We start from the raw sequence: 20,685 nt of genomic DNA on the forward strand, positions 1-20,685 counted from the left end.
AGAGTATGAAGAGGATTATGTCAATAATTGGGGGAGCCTCCCCAAGAATACCCCAACGATGGCACAGCCATTGGCCCGGACAGAACCGGCCCGGGTCTCACCACGAGGAGGTTGCTGTGCAGGAGACCCATCTAGAAATCACAGGAATGAGAAAGGATTGGCAGAACAATCCGTACCCCGAACCAAGAGAGAACATATTTAAACACGAAACAGAATTGAACAACGTTGGCATTTGATTGAATTCTTCTTTGAGTACTTATATTCGATGTTCACTTGTATCTTGAAGTATTAAAAATTAGAAATCGAATTGAAATCCCTCGGGGGATACGATGTCTTCGTTTGATGAATGTTCTTCATGTGAATGAAACAGGAATGATAATTGTAACCAGCGATGAAATTCTCAAGAGAATAGAGAGTCTTGCAGCAATGAAAGAAGGAACGAATAACAGAAGTATATTAATGATCGCAAAAACCAGAGCAAGGAATCAAATGTAATGTATAAATGATTGAAGGAGTCTCTTCTATCTTCTTTTACAAAAATCTTAAAGTCTAAACTTAAAACTAGTAAGCAAAAGTCATGAATAGAAAACAAGTGTAAGAATTCGATATATTAATCGAATTCGTTTCTTAACATATTGATTCGATGGTTTTTTAAACCATGTGTGGTTTTAAAATAATAGTTAAATATTGACGAAAATATTTGATTAATATTGATGAAAATAGGGGGAAGTAAAAGAGAAGGGCATAGTACACGCAAAATAAGAGAAGCAAAAGAAAGGGGGCCACATATATAAAAAATAGGGCAAACAGAAAAAATAAATTCAAAATTTGTGCAAAAACTTACTGGTCAGTCGACTTGACCACTGGTCAGTGGCTAGCTGTCAGCTGTCCGCTGGCCAGGAGGCCCAGGAGGCCCAGGAGGTCCAGGAGGTCCAGGAGGTCCAGGAGGTCCAGGGAGGTCCGCACCCGCCGGAGGACCCGCGGCGAGTGAGACACTCGTGCTCCTGCAGCGGTATTTATACTGTCTCGTGGGAGATGAGAAACCAATCAGAGAAGTTCTTCGGTTGATTAGAATTTCGAGACTGATCTAACGAACAATATTTAGCGAAAAATTGATATTTTCCATAAAATAACCATCTTAACAACAATTTCAGGTGCACATATTGTTAATAACAATCACACACAGTGTGCACTTGTGTAAATAATTGATATTTATAATTGTTAGTTAACGAATACTGAAATTATTAATTTTTCGTACATTATTCTTCGTTCGATTAGTCTCGAAATACTTGAAAATTTCTTAATATTTCTTTAACTAACAATTATAAATGTTAATAACTTACATGAGTCACTGCTTGCGATTGTTATTAACCCTCGGACGACAAACCATGGGTCAAAAGTGACCCTGAGACCGCTGGCTCTGTATATGAATGTAAAACAATCTACTGTCCGAGGGATACCAATCTTCTGGTCAGTCGCTTCGAAGTTTCCAGCGGGTGTGAATCGTCCTGGCGATCCTCTGGAAGAACTTCCTGGATTATCATGGACTACCTTGGGTTACTCTCAACCACTCTGTCCATTAACAGCTTGACCGTTGGTCAGATGTCTTTGGCTTGCCAGTTTAGATTTCAGACTTTAAGATTTTTACGAATGAAGATCGATGAGCCCTCAATTTCGTCAATCTCCCCATGAGTCTCCGTGGTTCGTATACTATCTACCTTTAAAATTTTCAATCATTTTTCTTTGCCACTTTTACTAAGCCATTCGTATTCTTTGCTGGAATTTCGTATTTCTTGGGTGTACCAAGTAAACCGAAGCATATCTTGATTAATATAACATAGATACAACTATTTCGGAATCAGTGAATGCTTCTTAGTACTTTTACATAAAATTCCTTATTCCACTGAATTTAGCCATAAAAAAATAAGCATCTTATTTAGAATAAATATCATCACTCTGGTATATATTTTGTGCAATAACATATTTTTTGTAAATAGCATGGGTGGTATAGTAGGAATATTTTCTCGTTTGCCTGCACTATCAGCGTGAAAAGAATACGTTTCCTACATCCACCGCTCAAAAATCGCAGAGGACGCTCGAAAACTAGTGGTTTCTCGAGCCGTCGGTATTTCAGAACGTGAGACACGGAAGTCCATTGAATGTCCAGTCTATCCTATATACTCGTCTGTGGTAGTATAATAAGCTTTAGAAGTATTCTCATGTATTAATAAATAAATATGTAACGAGTTACGAAATAGTAAGCCAAAGGGTTTAAAAATCTTCAATATGGTACACTAGATTTCAATTTAATTGGTGGTTACTCCACTAGATGGCTGTAACATTCCATGTACGACCTAGGAGAAAAACGCGCGGAATTACAATTGAAATTGAGAGTGCCTTCTTCTGTTTTTTATCTCACTAATTAAATTGTCGGTACGAATGCAGTTTGTTAAAGTACCAGTGCAATAATTTACTATAAAAATATAATTCAATGATCAATCGTATTGGAAAAGGGCATTTAATCTCTCAACAACTAGTGAAAACGTTGGGTGTTAAGGTGCAGTCTTCAAATCACAAACTTTATATACTTACTAAAGAGTGTTCACAAGTAATTCTCTATTATCTAATTTTAAATCATAATGTCATTCAGCATAATTTCATCGACGATTAACTTTTACTTAAAAAAAACGAACCCGAAGGCGTTAGAAATTCTGTCTACGTGATATACGCGCGAGGGGAAAGCAGGATGCAAACGAGATAGAGAATTTCGTTTACTTCCCATTTTCGATAACGCTAGCAGAGGCGACTATTTACGCCAGGTACTTTCCTCTACCTCCCACCTTTACCTCCGAACCTCTCTTTCATGTTACAGTTGCAAACCGCTGCTTGATCTTCGAAAGTCCACTGGCTGATACCAGTCTAGTGCGCACCGTCGACGAGCGAGGGTGTTGCCCCTTCCCCAACATATTCTCACGCGAGAGACCGAAAGCAACCAGCAACAGGTAAGCTTTATTCATTTTCATTTACAACCTGGCCAATCGTTTCAGACCTTCTCTCTTCTCGCTAGCGATTTACACACGATAATAGCTGAGCGATAATACCTCTCGCTTTTGGCACAAATCGTTTTGCGACTAACACTTCAAACTGTCTCGCTGTTTAATAACTTTTGTTAAGCCAACAGTTTCGTATATGAATACGAAGAACATTAAAACTTGAATAACGCTCGACATTCGTGCGATGTAGAATTTCGTATTTCTCTAAAACCTAAATTTAAGAAGCTTTGAAGGTAAACTGCTTAATCGCATTAATGACTCATGATATTTGAACACACAGATAAGACGACAAAAAGCCTCTCAAACAATAGTTGATTAGCGTGGATACGCGAACTCTTGTATAATGTCCTTGCGCTTTTGCGCCGCAGTGATTGGAGCAAACAGTAGAAAATTCTAAAATACCTACAGTGTGTACCATAAGAATTACTTATCATTTTAAATGCCTCCATATTTTTGTTTTTAAACATCTTCATATCTTCCAATTAACACCATATATAAAGAGACTTACCTATTTATTCATAGTTTATCCGAAGTTTTCTTTTGCATCAAATAATTTTTGTTGAAAATTTATTTCAATAGTTCTAGATATATCCAAAATGGTAATTTTACTGGTCTTGCCTTATATGGAAGCTTGTAATTTGGATCACAGTGTTTAATTCATAGTATTTATCAAACTTTGATTCATCTTAAACTGTAATAAGGAGAAATTGTAGGATATGGAAGTTCCATGACCGACGAGAGTCATAGTGAAGAGAGCGTGAGTGGGATCCTTTGTCATGCAGTTCTTCCATAGCATCGAACCCCAGAATAGGGATGACAGTGCACACTGTTTGCTTGATATAGGCTCACTACTCTCTGGCGAATCTATAGGGCGGTACACTTCTTCGAAGTTAATTCTCGTAATATTCTACTAGAGTCTTCTAAAAAATTATGAGTGACAGTGTACACGAATAAAATGCATTCACTCTAAATAACTTCAAGCTATAAGGAATGTAACGAGACTATAACATGAAAATGCTGAATCGGTCCACGATGATTCACGGTGCTCTTAGTATTTCCGCTAGATCGACTTGGCGAGAAACAGGCTGCTCGAGTCGGGCCGCAGGTGAGCCGCGCGGAATTGTGGGAACCTAGGTAAAAGTAAAAGTAAGGGAACAACGAGCCGCGTTTCGCAAGTCGGAAATTCGTACAGAGTTCCGTCTGACGTAATATGCTGCGAGTCGTTGCACGTTCAATCTTCTGTGTTACACGCCGTGAATACATTAAGTCGATGAATTAGATGAAGGATAGATTACCGGTTTGCAATTGAACGCTTGATGTATGAATGAAGTTGCGTTGCGAGATGCAATGAAAGGATGTTTTTTATTGATGCCACTGATGTCACTGGGCAGCAGGTCAAGAAGAAAACTAATGGGAATTCTAAGCGACGACAGGTTTACACAGCTCATTTGATTCTAGTCATGTAAACTGATAGTCTGTTCTTGAGGCAGGTTTTTGCAATGTTGCTAACGTTCTACATAGGTGACTTCAATTTGGTACAAATTTGATTCAGCATTGTTAATTCAGTTTTGACAATTTTGGTCATTTGAAAGTAGTAGTAATATGTAGCTTTGAATTTTCGATTTTAAAAGTTTAAGAGCGTAAAAAATTGGGAACACCTACTTTGTATAGATTATAAAATGACTTAAACTCTATTATTAGTTTTATTTTCTTACAAACTAAAATTCATTTTTAATACAGTGTCAGTATGTCTGTATTACTTATGTAAATCAATTCGGTATCTTGTGAAACATACTTTAATTTTTATTTATGGATCACGTAATACTTATCATTCAACCAAATTATGCAAAGCGACGTCGCGTCGGCAGATATGACATTTCTTTAAAATTGCCATTTAAATAGGACAATATTTAAATTTAAAATAGTTACTGGAAACTGGTAAATTTGTAGGCACTAAGTTAACAACTTGAGAAGTGTTTCCAAAGATTCTGAAGGCCGATTCAATATTAAACCATATGTCCACGCGACAATTAGCAAGTAAATGAAAAATTTACTTACCTATCACTCTCTCAATTGCTGTGTTAAGAAATGAAAAGTACATTACAAGTTTCTTGTACGTATTTTATTTATTTATTTTAACGCTTAGAAAGTACACAATTCGTGAGATTAAATGTATGTTAATGGAAACGATTATACTTGATTTTGCATGTTTTTTTATGCAACTTCAAAATGAAATGAGTTAAAAATTCAAGAACATCGTTAAAAATTTGATTGAAAGACGCAGTATTTGTGTCAACGAACAAAGGATCACAGTCCCATGGCTGTTACATGTTTCAAACGGTTATTAAACAAGAGCTTGTTCTCCGCGCGGAAGGATGATCCAACCCTGTTTCTTCCACGACGCGACGATCTCACGGCCTGTAATCGGCCGGTAGATCTCCGCTAAGCTAATTAGAAACTTCTGCTTGGATCGTTCTTTAGCCGACCAGGAAATGTTTCCTCTTCATCTCGAAACGATAGTCGATCGTTTTGCTCACGCTTTTTATCTTCAATGTTTTCGACTCAAGTAAGAAAAGATGTAGGAATAGAAGGGTAGAAATATGCGACACTAAAGTTTTGTTTGGCAGTGATTGAAAATTCTTATGAAAATTATAATTTAATCACTGCCACACATTTTTATGTTGCATGAACTTCTTTTTATATTTTAACTAATATTGAAAATCTCTCTAATATTTTAGTTGCAAAACGATTCCTACAAGTAGAAAAAATATTGAATTGAATGTAAATACATTGAGAAGTACGAAAGAATGAAGTAATACCGTTTAATTTAACCAAAACTTGGACAGATAATCTTAACGAGCATAGTAATTGGTACAGTTACCTCTTTTACTTCTAAAACACATGTATGTTCTAGATGCTCCCAAGATCTTCCTAATTCGCACTGCCTAGATTAATCGTAAAACAGTAGCACTATATTTTTGCATAGAATGGCAAAGCATGCTTCCGGTCTCTTTACTTTAAGAGCAAGGTACTGTGCCAAAACACTTGTGCCAAGCATAAATTTTCTCGTAGCACGATGCGAGTCATTAACTCGCTTCTGGGAACTAATGTCTCATCCTCGGTGGCTCTCCAGCCTCGAATTCACCGTTTCTAAGACACGAAGAGAAATTGCGGTAATTCAAAGTCGATCAATCGGACAATAAGTCAGATGCTGAGAAACTTGAGAGTACCGCGTTCTATTCGATTTGGTTCACGAAACGGTACCAATGCTTGTGAAAACTCCAACAGCGCAACGTACCGTAACGATCGACGATCACTCTCGATCGTGTTCTGGATGCACGTGCCAATAGCGTTGCACGCATCGCTCAAATGCAGCGTAAATACATAGCTTCCGCGATGGTGTCGTGACAAAAAAGAAAATAGTTTAGACTTCGGCGACGTGTCTGATTCGCATCCTGAACTGTTTCCGCGAACTGGTTGCGGTAGTTCTTCTTTATCACGAAGAGAGATGGGAGCGTGGAAGCAAACACTGTGAACGTTCCTTTACGCCAAGTAACTAAATATATATTTTCTTCCTGTTTAGTCCTGCGTAGGTCGCAGTTGATCTCTCAGAGGTATGCAAAATCTTTTTGCCTATGCAAGTTATCCAAATTTATAGTTTCGTAAACTTGACTAAAAGAGTGGAACTTCAATAGAGATTTATTTCATACTTTTAATATTGGAACATGTACTGTGCTTTGGATATTTAACATATTTCTGCGTATTTCTAGCTTTTTTATACGTCTACCAATTGAGGACTAAGTTTTTTACTACCTCACCTTCCCCAAAGTTTAAAGGTCAGAATATGATCTACTCGTATGTAAGAAGAGAGTAATTCTACTCTTATTATGAAATTTCTATGTGATATGTACCTTGAGACTTAAAAGTTCGATTGCAATCGAAACATATATGTCATCACAAATACGCTTAAATAAACGAGGCAAACAGGCTGACAAGACATTTCCATAACAAGTTGTCGGAAACAAAAAATCTATTTTTCAACCATAAACCTGTCACTATAGTACAACAGAACAAAGTGAAGAAAACAAATTAAGTGCCTTCTACGAATACAAAATATACATATTACTAAAGAAAAGTGGCTCGTTTCATAACGCACTTTTACATAACCACGCAAAATTCGTAGAATAGCACACGTTGAAAGCGTAACAAGCTTTCGTGCGCTAAGTAATTCGATCTCGCGGGATTGCTCATTTGCTCTTCAACCTTGACGTCGAATAATCTCCCTTGATCAAAGTTCATCAAGTTCCGTCGCACCGCAAAGTATGTCTATCTCGACCATGAAAACAGTCGCGAAACCTCTCGAACTGGGACGATTTTATCGAATCGAGAACCTCGCGATACGCATTTCAAGTCGCTGAAATTTCTCTCATATATTTCGCCAAGATGATGATGAATATTTGGTTGCGGGATCCAGAAATTTATCTCAGCGGCGGTAGAAGCCAAGAGATACCAACGAAGATCACTGGCATCAGACGCATGGAACACGCGGATTTGCCGATCCTCGAGCGACTGATACGTCTGGAGACGTACGACATCTTCGGTGACGTGAACCTCGGACACATCTAGTATGATATATAATCAAATCAGCCTGACGATTCAACGAAACCGTCTATCCAACTACTTTTAAACAAGATCACAGGGAACGTTACGTTTCCAGCGAGGCCAGCTGCTTGTCCATCGTCCAATGCAACGAGAAACATGACGTCGTATCAGGCATGTGCCTTTGCAATTACCCAAATGTGCCGTCTGTGACTCCGAGGGACTGGCCACACTGGCTGCATTCGTTATATCGGTAAACACGGCGAGCACAGTGTTTCGAAAGGGTTGTCTGTCCGAGGAAAAAACAGTTTCGACTATTTTCGATTAATTAATTTTTGTTGTCATTAACTTTCAAAATTTTTGAGAATTATTATTTGGAGGTTGTTTAAATAGGATAACTTTTACATCGTATGTACACGTCTTGTTCAAAATTGTACCATCAACTTGTAATTTCGGAACACAGTGCGGCGTCTCGGATTAAAAATAGCAATAATAACAGAATATAATGATACTGGATGTGAACGATTGTCGATCGCTTTGGCGGAGCTGCTAGCCCGCTCTACAAAAGGAAAGGTCAAAGTGCGCTTATCGTCGGTTGCTTCGAAAAAGGATTGAAAACGTGACGGAAAGAAACGCGGCGTTCGTGCACTTCCTCGTGTGGGACAGGCGATACACCGGCCGCTTCTTCGAGGACCTTCTGACCGGGCTGTTCGACGTCGCCCCGTATCTGCTGCACGTGATCCTCGTGCTTCCTCCTCGGGTTATTCCAGGTGACCTCTACGTTCGATCCCCTCGGTCGATGACGCGGCTTGGCTTCGCTTCGTTCGCCAACAGTTCTGCTCGTAATTTTCCAGCGGACGTGTTCGAGGGGCAGATGATCAGGATCGAGCCCAACTGCTTGACGGACTCGTACTCCATACAGGGACTCTACGTTTCCGCTCGTCACCTGCACAATCCCAGGCTGAGGATTCGACGCGTCGTGTGAGGCTAATGAACATTTCTGCGACCTACCGCTAGATAGGCTATACAGGGTGCTCGACAGCGGACAGAAATGCGAAAAGCTGATTCTACATGTTAAAACAAGACGAAAATACAGAGTGACGATTGTGTGTTGAGGCTTCGCTTCAGAGTTATTGAAACTCGGATGACTATGACCGGAAGAATTTTGATTCAGACAGATATATATTTCATTCTTCTGCTTTCTCGACTATCTTTATATACCAGATAGCATACGACGTCCTGAAGACGTTTATTTTGTGTTCATTTTATGCTTGAACCCCTTATGACATAATTTGGACATTTTAAAAATATCCGACAGCAATGTTTTAAAGATTTCCGAAATTTACGTCCATGTGACGTCTTAAAGACACACTACATGGACGAAATAAAGACGTCTATTTTTTTGCTACAAATCTACGAAAAAAGCTGTTCGTTTCCTATGACAGAGAGGAGGATAACGATGATGCAATACCAATCATTGACGCTGAGTCAACTTTGGTGAAAGAATTCTACGGAGAGTATTACGTGAGCGAGATGGTTCGATATCCTTCCGATTACCGGCAGCTGATCGTATCCGAGGACGAAGAAGGTCTAGCCACAGGGACTATGTTCCTGAACAGCGCGATAGACGTTGACACGCTCAACGAGAACTTCGAGTTAGTCCTGTACAACGGCCTCAGAAAGCCTCACGAAGACGACAAGATCCCTCCAGAGTGTTTCAAGCCAGCCAGCGAGACCTTCTTCTCTATTTTCTCGAGGAAGCCTCAGGAGGAAGCGATGACGGGGTTGGAGAGCATTTAAAACAAGTCTTTTCCGTTTTCTTTTCGTTGAATCCTACCATGCATTACTCGTGATACTTGCACAGGCCCAGAGCCCCGCTACTTCTCCCCCGTCGAAGCGTGGAAGAGGAGGAACAGTCCCAAAGCAGCGATTTCTTGGATCAACCTCCAATCTCACCGAACTTGTTGATAGAGACACCAGTTGATCTCACACACTTGAACTTCCTCAAAGATCTGCCGTCTATTGGCGACTATTATAACTCGTATTATCAGTCGAAAATACAGTCCAGCGCGTTCGGTGACTCGATTTTCGATATTCCGAGTAAGCTTCAATTGTGGTTATTTCATTGTGCTTTATGTGGATAAAGGAAAGAAACAGATTGTTTTCTTTGAAGAAAAGGTCTATGTTCCGACGATCGATGTCCACGAAAGTTTGGAGTTAGACGAAAGTCAGCTACCTCCGCGACCGATCTACTACGGCGAGAAGAACGCGTTTGCATTAGAGATCTTCGCAACGCAGGATCATGTAAAACAACGTGGGATCAAGAACTTCCTCGAGGCTGCATTCGAATGTTTTCCCGACTTGGATTACTGCGCGATCGTTCTCCCGTTCTCACACGCGTATCTCTCCTTCCTGAAATATTTTGTCGTAGGTTTCACTGTTATTCAAAAATCACAGTGGGTGATTAAATTATTATGAACATATTCATATGTATATTTTTTAAAAAAATTGTAAAAGCTGTATAAACATTATCATATATTGTCACATGTTACAACAATATTTTTTGTAATAGAACAAATTATAAGTAAGTAGTAGTTTCAAAGTGTTCATGATAATTTGATCATTTACTGTAGCATCTACAAAGACTGCAAGCTTTGAAGACCTTTTAAAACGATTCAGCGAGTGCCAACGAGATGCATCAGGGATTTTCCTATGACTCTCTATGTAACACATCGTGCGGCTCTTCTTGGCGAAATAACGACTCGGGAAGCTGAGTCTGATGACCTAGAAGGTGTTCAGGATCTTCTGCATAAAATCCCGAAGTCGGAGAAGATTCTAGCCGACTTTAAAGCAGCAGTGATAGAGAAACGATCGGACTTGTACTGTTACGTGCTCCAGTGGAATCATACGGTCATTGGCCTGGCGATGCTTTGGTAATTTCAGTGCCATTTTAGGTCGGGGTTCTAAAAGAGAAATGACGTAACTTATTTTGTAATCAGCGACGAAAAGGAAGTTGTATATATCAGAAGACGTTACCACGTGGAGGATTACATCTCGTCAAAGAACATACCCCAGGACGCCTACGGACGCATCCTCCACTTCGTTCTGATGCCAATCTTCTCCATTCATCTGCACTACTTCTTCAACGAGATCATGCGTCTCAGCGATCTAATGGTTCTATATTACCGGCTTACAGAAAGCGCCTTAAGTGCACTGGTAAAAACTTTTACGATGATTATAGAGTACTGAACTTGAAAATATTCGACTTGGTTTTGAACGAAGAACCGTTTCTTTCTTAATCTTACCATAAATTATGCCGTTCGTGGATAGAAGTGGTCGAGTTAGTCACAAATTTATGGTCATGATTTCAGAGTCGATCGCAGCCCCTAGCTACTTGTTTATCCGCTATGATTCTGGTGAGCCCTCGTCAACGACTCCCATATAAATTCTTCGATTACACAGAGACTGATGAGCCAGAAAGTCCGGGAGAATATTTTTCGCTTTTCATGACGGCGCCGAGACTAACGATGCTTAATAATTTGCTCATCGACACGAAAATTGTTGTGGTGGGCGCCTCAGATTGCGGCGTTTCGTTTTTGGAACACCTTGCCTTAGGGTAAATCCAATAAATTGAAATTGAAGATTGAGTATAGTCGGTTTCAGATGACACGGGCAATATTAATGACTCAATACTTATTTCCATACTTTGACAGTAGGTGTTAGAAATTTTCGGGGGTGATTCTCAAAATAATATGAAAATTAAGAATGATAAAATTGCATTTTTAAGTGGTTAATGCTTAAAATGCTTAAAATTCTTTATACATTAACTTTATATATAACGGTTGCAAATATTAGCAACCAAGAATAAAACTCACCTGTTTCGCTGTAGCACCATTCAAGACTCCACAAGATTCATTAATTTAACTTTAATATCACCGAATGGATTACCTTTTGAAAATGAACGTAGTTCTGTCATCGCGCATATGATACCCTTCAGAGGTCGATACTGTCGAGAATATCGGCGTCTGGTCGCAGCGCGTGCCTGGATCAACATTGTTTACGGTACAGTGGTGGCGATTGACAGGTAAAACTGAAGAAAACGAATACCAAGTAGCCGCACTGAGTTTCTATAATCTACAGGAAAAAGAAATTTGTGACGGTGATGAAACAAGGAAACATCGCGTATGATTACTTGGTACTGACCTGCGGACTGCAATATCAGAGGCCTCGTTTCCAGCAGGAGCTCGAGGCGCAAAAAAGGGGGTAAATGCAGATAATTGCAGCTGTAGAAATCAAACTGAGCCTTGCATAATTTTTTCTTGGAATAGAGAATTGGTGGAATACGAAACACCTTGGAACTGTTTGAGGATCAACGACGATACGGAAGCAACCTTGTGTCTAGAGAAAATCCAGCTTGTAACAAACAATTTCGAAGACGAAAGTTAGTCATTGAAATACCCTGTTTCCTCAAAAATGCAACGAAACATCGAAACGCTGTTTTCTTGTAGAAAAAATCATCCTTTATGGACATAATTTGGATTGCTACTGTACTCTTTATGGTTTACTAGAATCCGGTATCAGGGGTTCTTGGATCACTTTAATTCAACCGCCATTGCAAAAGTGCGAAACGCATGAAACCATTTTCTATAGCAACTGTGAAGTATGAGACATCCATGTTAGAAAGCATAACGTAAATGTTCCAGTAGCCGACCATCTTCCAACACTTGACCACTAACGCTAATTCCACTTCATTTTAAGCTTGAAGTTTAATATACTTAATTTAAAAAAAGAGAAAAAAACAAAAAACAGGATCATGGAATAACATATCCAGCTACTGGGACAAAGCATCTAGCTGTAAACATTAAGCATATTGGGACATTTACCTTACTTTCGACTTTTTCGCCAAACGAGTTCCTCTATGTCGAAGGTGTATAAAGAAGTGATGGGCGCAATTTCAAAAAGCGGCGTGCAGATATTTGTTGGGTGGGAATTGGTCGACTGGAATCTAAAGGAATCGACGGAGGGAAAAATGATCGAAGCGATCGTTTTAAGATCGAAGGGTACATACAAAACGCTCGACTGTGACGTCCTCATCAATTTTTACGAGAAAACCATCAACATGAAAATATTCTTGGGTAATCTCCGAAATATTTGACTTCAAAACAGTAGCTTCGTAATACTTCAGTCCGTTTCAGCAATCTGCAGATCTGGTCTGGTATTCGACGGTCAGGTTGTCATAGATCCAGAATTCAGGACGAACGATACGTCCGTCTTCGCAGCTGGCGCAGTCACCAAGTATCGCAGGAAATACTACGCAGAGTCTTGGCAACACCAGTATTACAACAGTATTGAAATTGGCGAGAGAGTTAGTACAATAATCTGTTAGAGATTACAGATACAAACTCTGATAAAAATGCATCGATTACCTTCGAAAGCTCGCGGAGATCATTCGATCGATTATCGATCACGAACAACGAGCCAACGAAGCGCGGACTCCGCCGCTCAAGAATAAAACTTACTTGACGTTACCCACGCTTCGATCGGCGAAAATTTATGCCTGCATCATGCCCGGTGGCAACCGATTCCTCCACGTTCGTAAGCCTGGGAAAATTCTTCCGCGCGAAATCGCGATTCAATACAACTTCTACGTAAGTTTTCATCGGCTCCATGCTGCGTTCGAGAGCTGAGCCTGCTTTCGACTTTTTCCTTCAGGGTGATGTGCTGGTAACAGGCTCCTGTGACTCAGAAATTGGCTACTTCCGCATACGGCTGAACCCTTACGATGCTGTGGAGACGATAACATGTTTGCATAAAGAGGTAGCCTGCGTTTCTCATTTTCATCAATGCATAGATCAGACGGCGTAACGCAGATTACGTAATCTTTTAGGATTTCGAAATGCAGAATATCATCACACTGTATGGAAAACATGAAACCCTGTTAAATGAACTGAAAATACGCTTTCGTGTAAGATTTTGTTACGGCCATCGAGTTCAAGGCAACTATGAGGTGTGATAATGAACTTTCGAGAATAATTAATTTAGACATTTGTTTCGATAATGAATATAAATAGGTATGACGTTATTATTTTTAAAGTAGTCCTTCTTAAGGCTGTACACACTCATTTCAGACTTTTATCTAGTATTAAGTGTACATGAATTATTTTCGAAACATTATTGCCACACCTCGTAGACTTAAAAGATCCAAGCATCAAGCATAATCAATTTCGTGACACCAGAATTCCCTGATCTCGGACTTCTACGCGTATTTCCGAGAGCCCTGGGCGATGGCGCTCTTCTACGATCGATTCGAGTGTCTTCGAATAGAGAATCGAGCCACATTGCTGTCCAAAACGGTACAACAATGAAATTAAAAACCGTTGAATTTATAATAATTGAAATTCTGCTCGTCACAGACGATCCCCAGTCGATCTCTGATCGAAGACTGCGTGCAGGCTCTGATAAATTCGAAGTGGGAGCCGGTGAGTGATGTGAAGTGAATTTTCATATTCATATTTAACTCAGAGTCTAACAAACATCGAACGATGGGTCTGTAGATGCACGAAAACGATCAGCGCTGTATCGAATCGAGATACACAGGCTCGGTGTACCAGCAGGAACTGGAGGAGAGCCTGCTCGACTTCTTGCAGTTCTCCGAGGAGGACATGCCTGTGTACTGTACGCCTGGAAAGCTGCGTGAATTATACGCCAACATCGAGGACAGTCCCCTGTACACGGATCCCTAACGAAGTCACCGATCCTGCCGTCGCGACCGCTTCTATTTCACGCTTTCTCGAGCAGCTGAACGCGACACGCTCGGATCCTTCTTTTTATCTTTCACGCGACGATCGCGAGCGCGTTTCTTCTCGAAATCTCCGCCGTTTCTTCGTCGAACGTCCACGATTCTGGGCGTCGTATTTTCTCTATTTCACATGAAACACGATACACAATCGTCGCGAAAATCGCTAGTACCAATGTCGATCGAGCGGCTTCGTCGCGACGCATCGCGTTGCGATCGTTTCACGGCTCGACGAGCAAACGTTTCTGACTTCAACAGTCGGCGATCGATCCAAAGCCGTCCTCGATCGAGACGTCCATGTCTACTTACTTGGTATGCGATCCGATCTGTAGGTCAAGTTTAACATTCCGCGAAGTTGTTAGGGAAAGACAGCTCAAGGCAGCGTCAATGTGCCGCCCACGCGACACGCGAGAGAACAACAAGAACGCGTTGCAGAAATGTCACGACTGCGCCGTTCTGCTAACCCTAGACTGTCTCTCCCATTTATCTGCTCCTGTAAATCGCTTTCTACGGTGCTTGACGGAATTAAAGAGAAAGCAGAACTGAGATGCTCGTCGCGACGAGATTGCTGAAGAAATAAAGTAGAATGTAATTTATATCCCACGTTCGATGCATTTCATTGATTATCCTGTTTACATATTTAGAAGTATGCAAATGATATTGTGATAAATGTGATGCAATAATCTATGTGAAATTTAAACGAGATGCAAAAGCTGGCCAGTGGTAGCAATAGGATAATCTTATCAAAATGGGTCTGGAAATATAGTATACTCAATATCTCAAGGCACAGAAGTAATCAAATATTAGACATAATTACGAATTACATACTAGTAACGTGTGTGATATGGCTGAGGCTCCTAAACGCTACTAATTTTACAATCAATTTATGGGCCAGGACTGGATTATCAGCAAAGGGTAAATTTTTAAAGTAAAATTGACGCCAATACACACACACACACACAATTTAACCAATAGTAATACTTTCCCTTCTTGTGTTATAACAGTTGGGAAGGTAAGAACAAGTTGTTATAATAGTTAGGAAAGTAAAAAGTTGTTTGAAATCCAAAGAAAACGTTGATAATGAAATAAAAGTCTTAAGGTAAAGTAAATCAATTATTTCACGTACTTTTTTACACGCATCACAAATAAAGTTTGCATCGATCCGATGATAGCTTTTAAGGGTTGAAAAAAGATACAGAAACGTCTTCGCAATTACGCGACACGAGGTAGCACTAAATATCTTTGGACTTAATCGACCGATGATTCAGGGGCGGAAGCGCCCCGTATTATTAACCTTTTTGGCAGCAAGCTCGCTCGGAACTCTCATTAAGCTCGCGCATCCTATCAAGGCTGCTCTTCTCCCACGTGTATGCATCGATTTACATTTTTACATTATTACGCACGTAAAACCAATCGCTTTAAAACCGAGGAGGCATCAGTCTCTTGTGGACTTGACACGAAGTACGTTCTTCATTTGATTTCCTATCGGCTGAGACGATATCCGTGCGCCAAGATGAGTAGACCCAGAATTGTTTCGTCTTACTTCTACGAAAGGAAGTGCTACATATGCGAACGTCGCGCGGCCTGTCCTGAGCCCGATTACCCCAGGAAAACGACGAAGATAGTGAGATTCATCGAGCCGAGTAAGTTGCCACGATGAAGAAAAAAGTCAGTGATTTTAAAAGAATATTTTAAAAATTATTAACATAAATACGGTCTGTAGACCATATAAGTTCGTGATTAGTGCCAGCAATGAGCTTGTAGAGAATGGAAGATGTCTCTCTAAAATCTATTCCTTCATTAACAATTCATTTCTGCTTTGTTAACTGTGAAAATAATATTAAAAAAATGAAATGGGGATGAGTCTATCTATAACGACTACATACGACATATAGGATTTTCTAGATGTGAAAATAAGATAAAAAATAATAAAATTCAATTTGAGCCTTCACTTCATCCAGAGTGATACTTGATGATACTATTAAATATCAGTGCTTTCCTCTAACACGAACTTCGTACTGCGCAGATCTGGAAAAGTCATTGGAAAGAAATGTGGGTCTGATTCGTTCTGATAAAATCTCTTCCCTATGGTCCACATCGTTTTGTACTGTAGTCCATATCGTTTAACCACCTCTTAAAATCTCCTCCACCTCTAGCCAAAGACCCTGGTTCGTCGCTACTACCAACGTCCACGATTTCTGTTATTTACGCTCGCATGGAATCGAGCCTTTGAAACGTATCCAAAACCACGGAGACCCTGACGTTGGGTCAATGTCATGCTATTTTCGTTGCTCGTTTACGTCGTCGTAGACGCGCGGCGGAGGCCGCGGTTTCGCAGTTCTCCGTTAAAATAGTAACGGACGAGACGGCTGCCCGTGAAAAAGCGGCCACGCGATGGGCCACGTTGTTCCAAGACGATTTCCTTCAATTAACGCGAGCTTGCCCTCGTTAGCGGGACGCTCGTTAATCTCGCGATACAATAGATGCCGCGAATGCAAAATAGGATCGCTTACGTTTACGTAATACGCCGGCCGTTATTATACAACTATTACGATCAACAAGCCTCTGTAATGTAACTCACGAGCCGGCGATAATACGAGATGCGTTTATGTAACGAAAGTCAATTTACTGGGCGGTCGGTTCTCGCGCCTTTACGGTGTATAGGCGCGATCGTCCTCCGTAAAAGGAAATATTCGAGACCCATATTCGCGGCGTGTCGCGCTGATTCACGCGTCTTTTGTTGCGATAATTGCCGCGGCTGTTCCCTTCGAGGCACCGACTTGTCAGCTCGTCTTTGAGATAGGCGACACACCTGGACGCGGCATAGCTTTGTCCAACTAGTCCGGCGTTCTCTATTCCCGCGCTTGGATCAGTATTTTTGTTCCTCCTTTTGTGTGCTCTTTTAGCTATTTTATAAACAACGATCCTTAGGCATGTCGTTTTTTGTTTATAGGCAGAATGCTCAGATCAGCTTCACCGCATTATCCAAGCAGAGGATCGGATGCTCGAGTGATTCGCTTGACGGCTGATCAGGAGGCTGTTCTCCAGGAACAGTTTAATAGATGGCCTAGAGCACCTCACACGGCGGATATCGTCTTATTGGCAGCCGAGACAGGCCTCTCCGAATCTGATGTCGAGGTCTCTATGTTTTTTCGCTTCTGAAAGAGAAGTTTGTTTTGTTAGAAAATGAAAGCATGGCTAATGATAGACCGCGGTAGTCCTTGTTCATGACTCGAGTTCAGGTTTCCGAATGTATGCCACGTTGACACATTTGGATGTGGCTTAGATCTGGAAGCCTCGACTTGGATAAACGAAGTTGCGCTTAATTGTTGTCCCTAGCCTTTTGCTGTTGATTAATATCACTTTCTGTGGGTTTCAGGCTTGGTACGCTATACGACTGGCCCAGTGGAGGAAGGAACAGGGCCTGGGAGGAAATCTTGGTTTACATTGATACATAGCGTTGCGACCACTCCAACGTTATCGTGCTTGTGTACCTGAAAATATAATCCGTATACGAACTGCGTACCAGACTGACAACGAACTACCGTTTGTCGATCTTTTTTGCTTTTAACTTACCAACGAGCGTACTTGCATAGATTAATCTAGACTCCTGCGATATGTTGATTTTATTTATGTTAATTGTAATTGCGCAGCAGAGTTAAGCGATGGTACCAAAAATTGGTTTTAAGCGGTAAATAACAAATAGAATGACACGAGGAATAGAGTAGCAATTGTGACTGTTATAACTTCTTTTTAACATCTTTGTTGTTCTTCACCTCTGCAAGAACCGAATATTAATTTTCAATGTTTTTAAAGGTATCTTTCGCCTGAATTTCTCGAAGATATGTAATCATAAGGGCATCGTGCAAAGAAGACATTACCAGCGAGTATTAAACATAGTATACACGTTATTTAATGTGTGACCTAACCATTGGTCACGGGAAAATTCTATTAACGTTACGCTAGCAGAAACCGGTACTATAAATGTTTTGATGCTTATGAATAGTATAACTATACTAATAGATCTTGTGACGGATGTACAAATGTACGAAGTAAAACAAAAATATATTTATATATATATAATCCAGTTATTTAAATAAATGTTATGGAAAGAATATCGAACTAATATTTAATAATACATCGTATTAACAGTTTTATTATAAATAGTTTGCATCTCAGAAGTACACAACCTTTCAAAGGGTATAACATTTGTAAAAACAGTAACAACGTAATACATGTGAAGCAGGGTCGTTGGTCACGTAAATTGTAGCATTTACAATTCCAAAAGTAACAGGTAACTATAGAAATTTCAAACGAATTAAAACAATTCATGTGGCATTGGCATCTTTCCCAACTGCATCCTTAATAGACGCTAGGCCATCACGTTCGAGCATTTCATTCAATTCTCGTTTGATCTTTCCTATCAGTGGCGGCCCTCGATATGTGAACGACGTATAAATTTGTATTAAAGACGCTCCAGCTTTAATTTTGTTATAAGCGTCGGCTCCAGTAAAAATTCCACCAACACCAATGATAGGTATTGTGCCATGGGTGCGCCTGTACATATCCGAGATCATTTGTGTGGACATGTCTGCCAGAGGTGCCCCGCTAAGACCACCCTTTTCTTCTTTGAGATGGCTTACTAAATTATTCCGTGAGACAGTAGTATTACATAATATTAAACCATCTACACTGGACTTTTTCTTCAGTATCACATCGGCGATACCTTGTTTCTCAGTATCAGATAAATCAGGAGCAAGTTTCAATAATAATGGTTGTTTACTCTGTATTGATTGTCTGACTTCGTTCACTTTGGTTAACAATTGTTCTAGATCTGTCTTACTCTGAAGAGACCTTAGTCCAGGAGTGTTTGGGCTGGACACATTAATTACAAAGTAATCTGCTACGTCAGAAAATTTCTTAATACCATCTATATAATCTTGTGTCGCATCTTCAGATGTTTTATTTTTACCCAAGTTAACCCCAATAATACCATTAAAATTCTGATTATCTCTGAGTTTTCGTAACCGTTGCCATACAGACTCATGACCTTCGCTATTGAAACCATACCGGTTGACAACAGCATTGTCTTCTAGTAGACGGAATACTCTTGGTCTTGGATTACCTGGTTGAGGTTTTGGGGTAACGGAACCTATAGATGAAACCAATGTATAATAAAGAAAACGTATGTTACAATGTGTGAAATGGATTATTATTATTATAGTTACCTATCTCTACAAAGCTAAAGCCTAGTTTGTGCAAGCCCTCTATCGCTTCTCCTTGCTTGTCGAATCCAGCTGCCATTCCTACTGGATTTTTGAATCGTAAATTCCAAACATCTATAGCAAGGGAAGCTGGATCTTCTGTATTTTGTCTGGGCAAGAGACCCCATTTTAAAAGCTTCACTGTAGCTGCATGGGCATTCTCAGGATCCAGCAATTGTACTAGTGGTACGGCGACACTATTATAGAACTTCTCATTGCTCTGGTAAATGCAAATACCACCAAATATCGTTGCGGCTGTAGTGGTCACTCTTATAAGTGACTTCAATTTTTGTTTACTACTCAATCGTCGGGCCATTTTAAACGTATTACAAAATAATTCTTTAAAAAAGTTATAGCCTTCCAGTCAGTTAAAACTTCGTCATTCTTTAAGGTTATGTACGCGTGTTTAATTTACGATAAATTGTTCACAAAGCGATATCGTATTGCATTCTCGCTTAAAACTGTTTGAATACTGAAATATAAAACACTGGTACCACATTCTGACAATGATTTAATTACAGTTTCCCGGTTACTTTAGAAGATGGTTAGAAAGGCGTATTGCGTCTAGGGCACCTTAGCGCCATCGAAAGGCAATTTTATGGACTACACGAATAATGAATACTATTGAGACGATCTACTGCGCAACTTCGATAGTCGAGTTGTTAGGTTTTGAATATTCAAAACTATGATCTCTAGCTTATAGAGCGCCGTTTTCCTTTGTTCAACGTATACTTCTTTATTTAATTTTTATAACTTCCTTTGCTTTTTTATCTAACATATTTAATACTTAGTATCAGTTAACTATTCTGGTGGAATAGGTATTTCTGATACACTCAATTAGAAACATATCAGATGTAATATAATAAGTGTCAAACCTCTAGATCAAGAATGGATTCACTATAAAAAAAAACAATTTAGAAGTTCATACGATTCAATTTTATTTAAATACTAAATTTCATATTCAATTTTATTT

At 39.9% G+C, this 20,685-nt stretch overlaps 3 protein-coding genes across 4 annotated transcripts; 2 read left to right on the forward strand and 1 right to left on the reverse strand.

Moving 5' to 3' along the window:
- The first annotated feature begins 7,409 nt into the window (after positions 1-7,409).
- On the forward strand, positions 7,410-14,528 carry LOC143179597 (cilia- and flagella-associated protein 61). Its single transcript, XM_076378912.1, has 34 exons — positions 7,410-7,678; positions 7,771-7,905; positions 8,046-8,098; positions 8,140-8,242; positions 8,319-8,633; positions 8,683-8,758; positions 8,814-8,899; positions 8,971-9,004; positions 9,078-9,436; positions 9,517-9,752; positions 9,799-10,112; positions 10,170-10,236; positions 10,286-10,299; positions 10,332-10,585; positions 10,652-10,868; positions 10,935-10,970; positions 11,024-11,260; positions 11,369-11,441; positions 11,508-11,736; positions 11,793-11,915; positions 11,981-12,068; positions 12,106-12,272; positions 12,333-12,354; positions 12,411-12,416; positions 12,462-12,506; positions 12,580-12,712; positions 12,760-12,787; positions 12,819-13,017; positions 13,067-13,300; positions 13,365-13,469; positions 13,540-13,617; positions 13,889-14,005; positions 14,066-14,131; positions 14,207-14,528. The coding sequence occupies exons 1-34, from the start codon at positions 7,497-7,499 to the stop codon at positions 14,393-14,395; spliced, it is 4,620 nt and encodes a 1,539-aa protein (XP_076235027.1). The 5' UTR covers positions 7,410-7,496; the 3' UTR covers positions 14,396-14,528.
- Positions 14,529-15,802: 1,274 nt separating this feature from the next.
- LOC143179756 (uncharacterized) lies at positions 15,803-18,563 on the forward strand. Of its 2 annotated transcripts, XR_013002003.1 has the most exons (4): positions 15,803-16,091; positions 17,402-17,586; positions 17,828-18,139; positions 18,265-18,563. XR_013002003.1 is itself a non-coding variant. In XM_076379093.1 (3 exons), exons 1-3 carry the CDS (start codon positions 15,818-15,820, stop codon positions 17,897-17,899), a joined length of 531 nt encoding a protein of 176 aa, XP_076235208.1. In that variant the 5' UTR covers positions 15,803-15,817; the 3' UTR covers positions 17,900-18,563. The 2 variants fall into 2 exon arrangements, 1 of the variants encoding a protein (XP_076235208.1); XM_076379093.1 differs by having other exon boundaries at positions 17,828-18,563.
- Positions 18,564-18,582: 19 nt separating this feature from the next.
- Positions 18,583-20,282, reverse strand: Dhod (dihydroorotate dehydrogenase 2). The gene is made up of 2 exons (XM_076379091.1): positions 19,677-20,282; positions 18,583-19,600 (listed from the first exon to the last, which is right to left on the reverse strand). Exons 1-2 carry the CDS (start codon positions 20,026-20,028, stop codon positions 18,777-18,779), a joined length of 1,176 nt encoding a protein of 391 aa, XP_076235206.1. The 5' UTR covers positions 20,029-20,282; the 3' UTR covers positions 18,583-18,776.
- Positions 20,283-20,685: the final 403 nt, after the last annotated feature.

This window comes from Calliopsis andreniformis, chromosome 5 (assembly GCF_051401765.1).
Source record: "Calliopsis andreniformis isolate RMS-2024a chromosome 5, iyCalAndr_principal, whole genome shotgun sequence".
Classification (NCBI taxonomy): Eukaryota; Metazoa; Arthropoda; class Insecta; order Hymenoptera; family Andrenidae; genus Calliopsis; species Calliopsis andreniformis.

Bases quoted from the DNA above. Each gene is read 5' to 3' on its own strand.
- LOC143179756 (XM_076379093.1), top strand. From the start codon at position 15,818: ATGCATCGATTTACATTTTTACATTATTACGCACGTAAAACCAATCGC. The intron at 16,092-17,401 runs GTAAGTTGCCAC...TTTTGTTTATAG, and splicing joins AGTGAGATTCATCGAGCCGA to GCAGAATGCTCAGATCAGCT. The intron at 17,587-17,827 runs GTCTCTATGTTT...TGTGGGTTTCAG, and splicing joins TCTCCGAATCTGATGTCGAG to GCTTGGTACGCTATACGACT.
- LOC143179597 (XM_076378912.1), top strand. From the start codon at position 7,497: ATGATGATGAATATTTGGTTGCGGGATCCAGAAATTTATCTCAGCGGC. The intron at 8,243-8,318 runs GTCGGTTGCTTC...CGTGTGGGACAG, and splicing joins AAGGTCAAAGTGCGCTTATC to GCGATACACCGGCCGCTTCT. The intron at 11,261-11,368 runs GCCTTAGGGTAA...CTTTGACAGTAG, and splicing joins TTTCGTTTTTGGAACACCTT to GTGTTAGAAATTTTCGGGGG.
- Dhod (XM_076379091.1), bottom strand. From the start codon at position 20,028: ATGGCCCGACGATTGAGTAGTAAACAAAAATTGAAGTCACTTATAAGA. The intron at 19,601-19,676 runs GTAACTATAATA...TTTCATCTATAG, and splicing joins CTTTAGCTTTGTAGAGATAG to GTTCCGTTACCCCAAAACCT.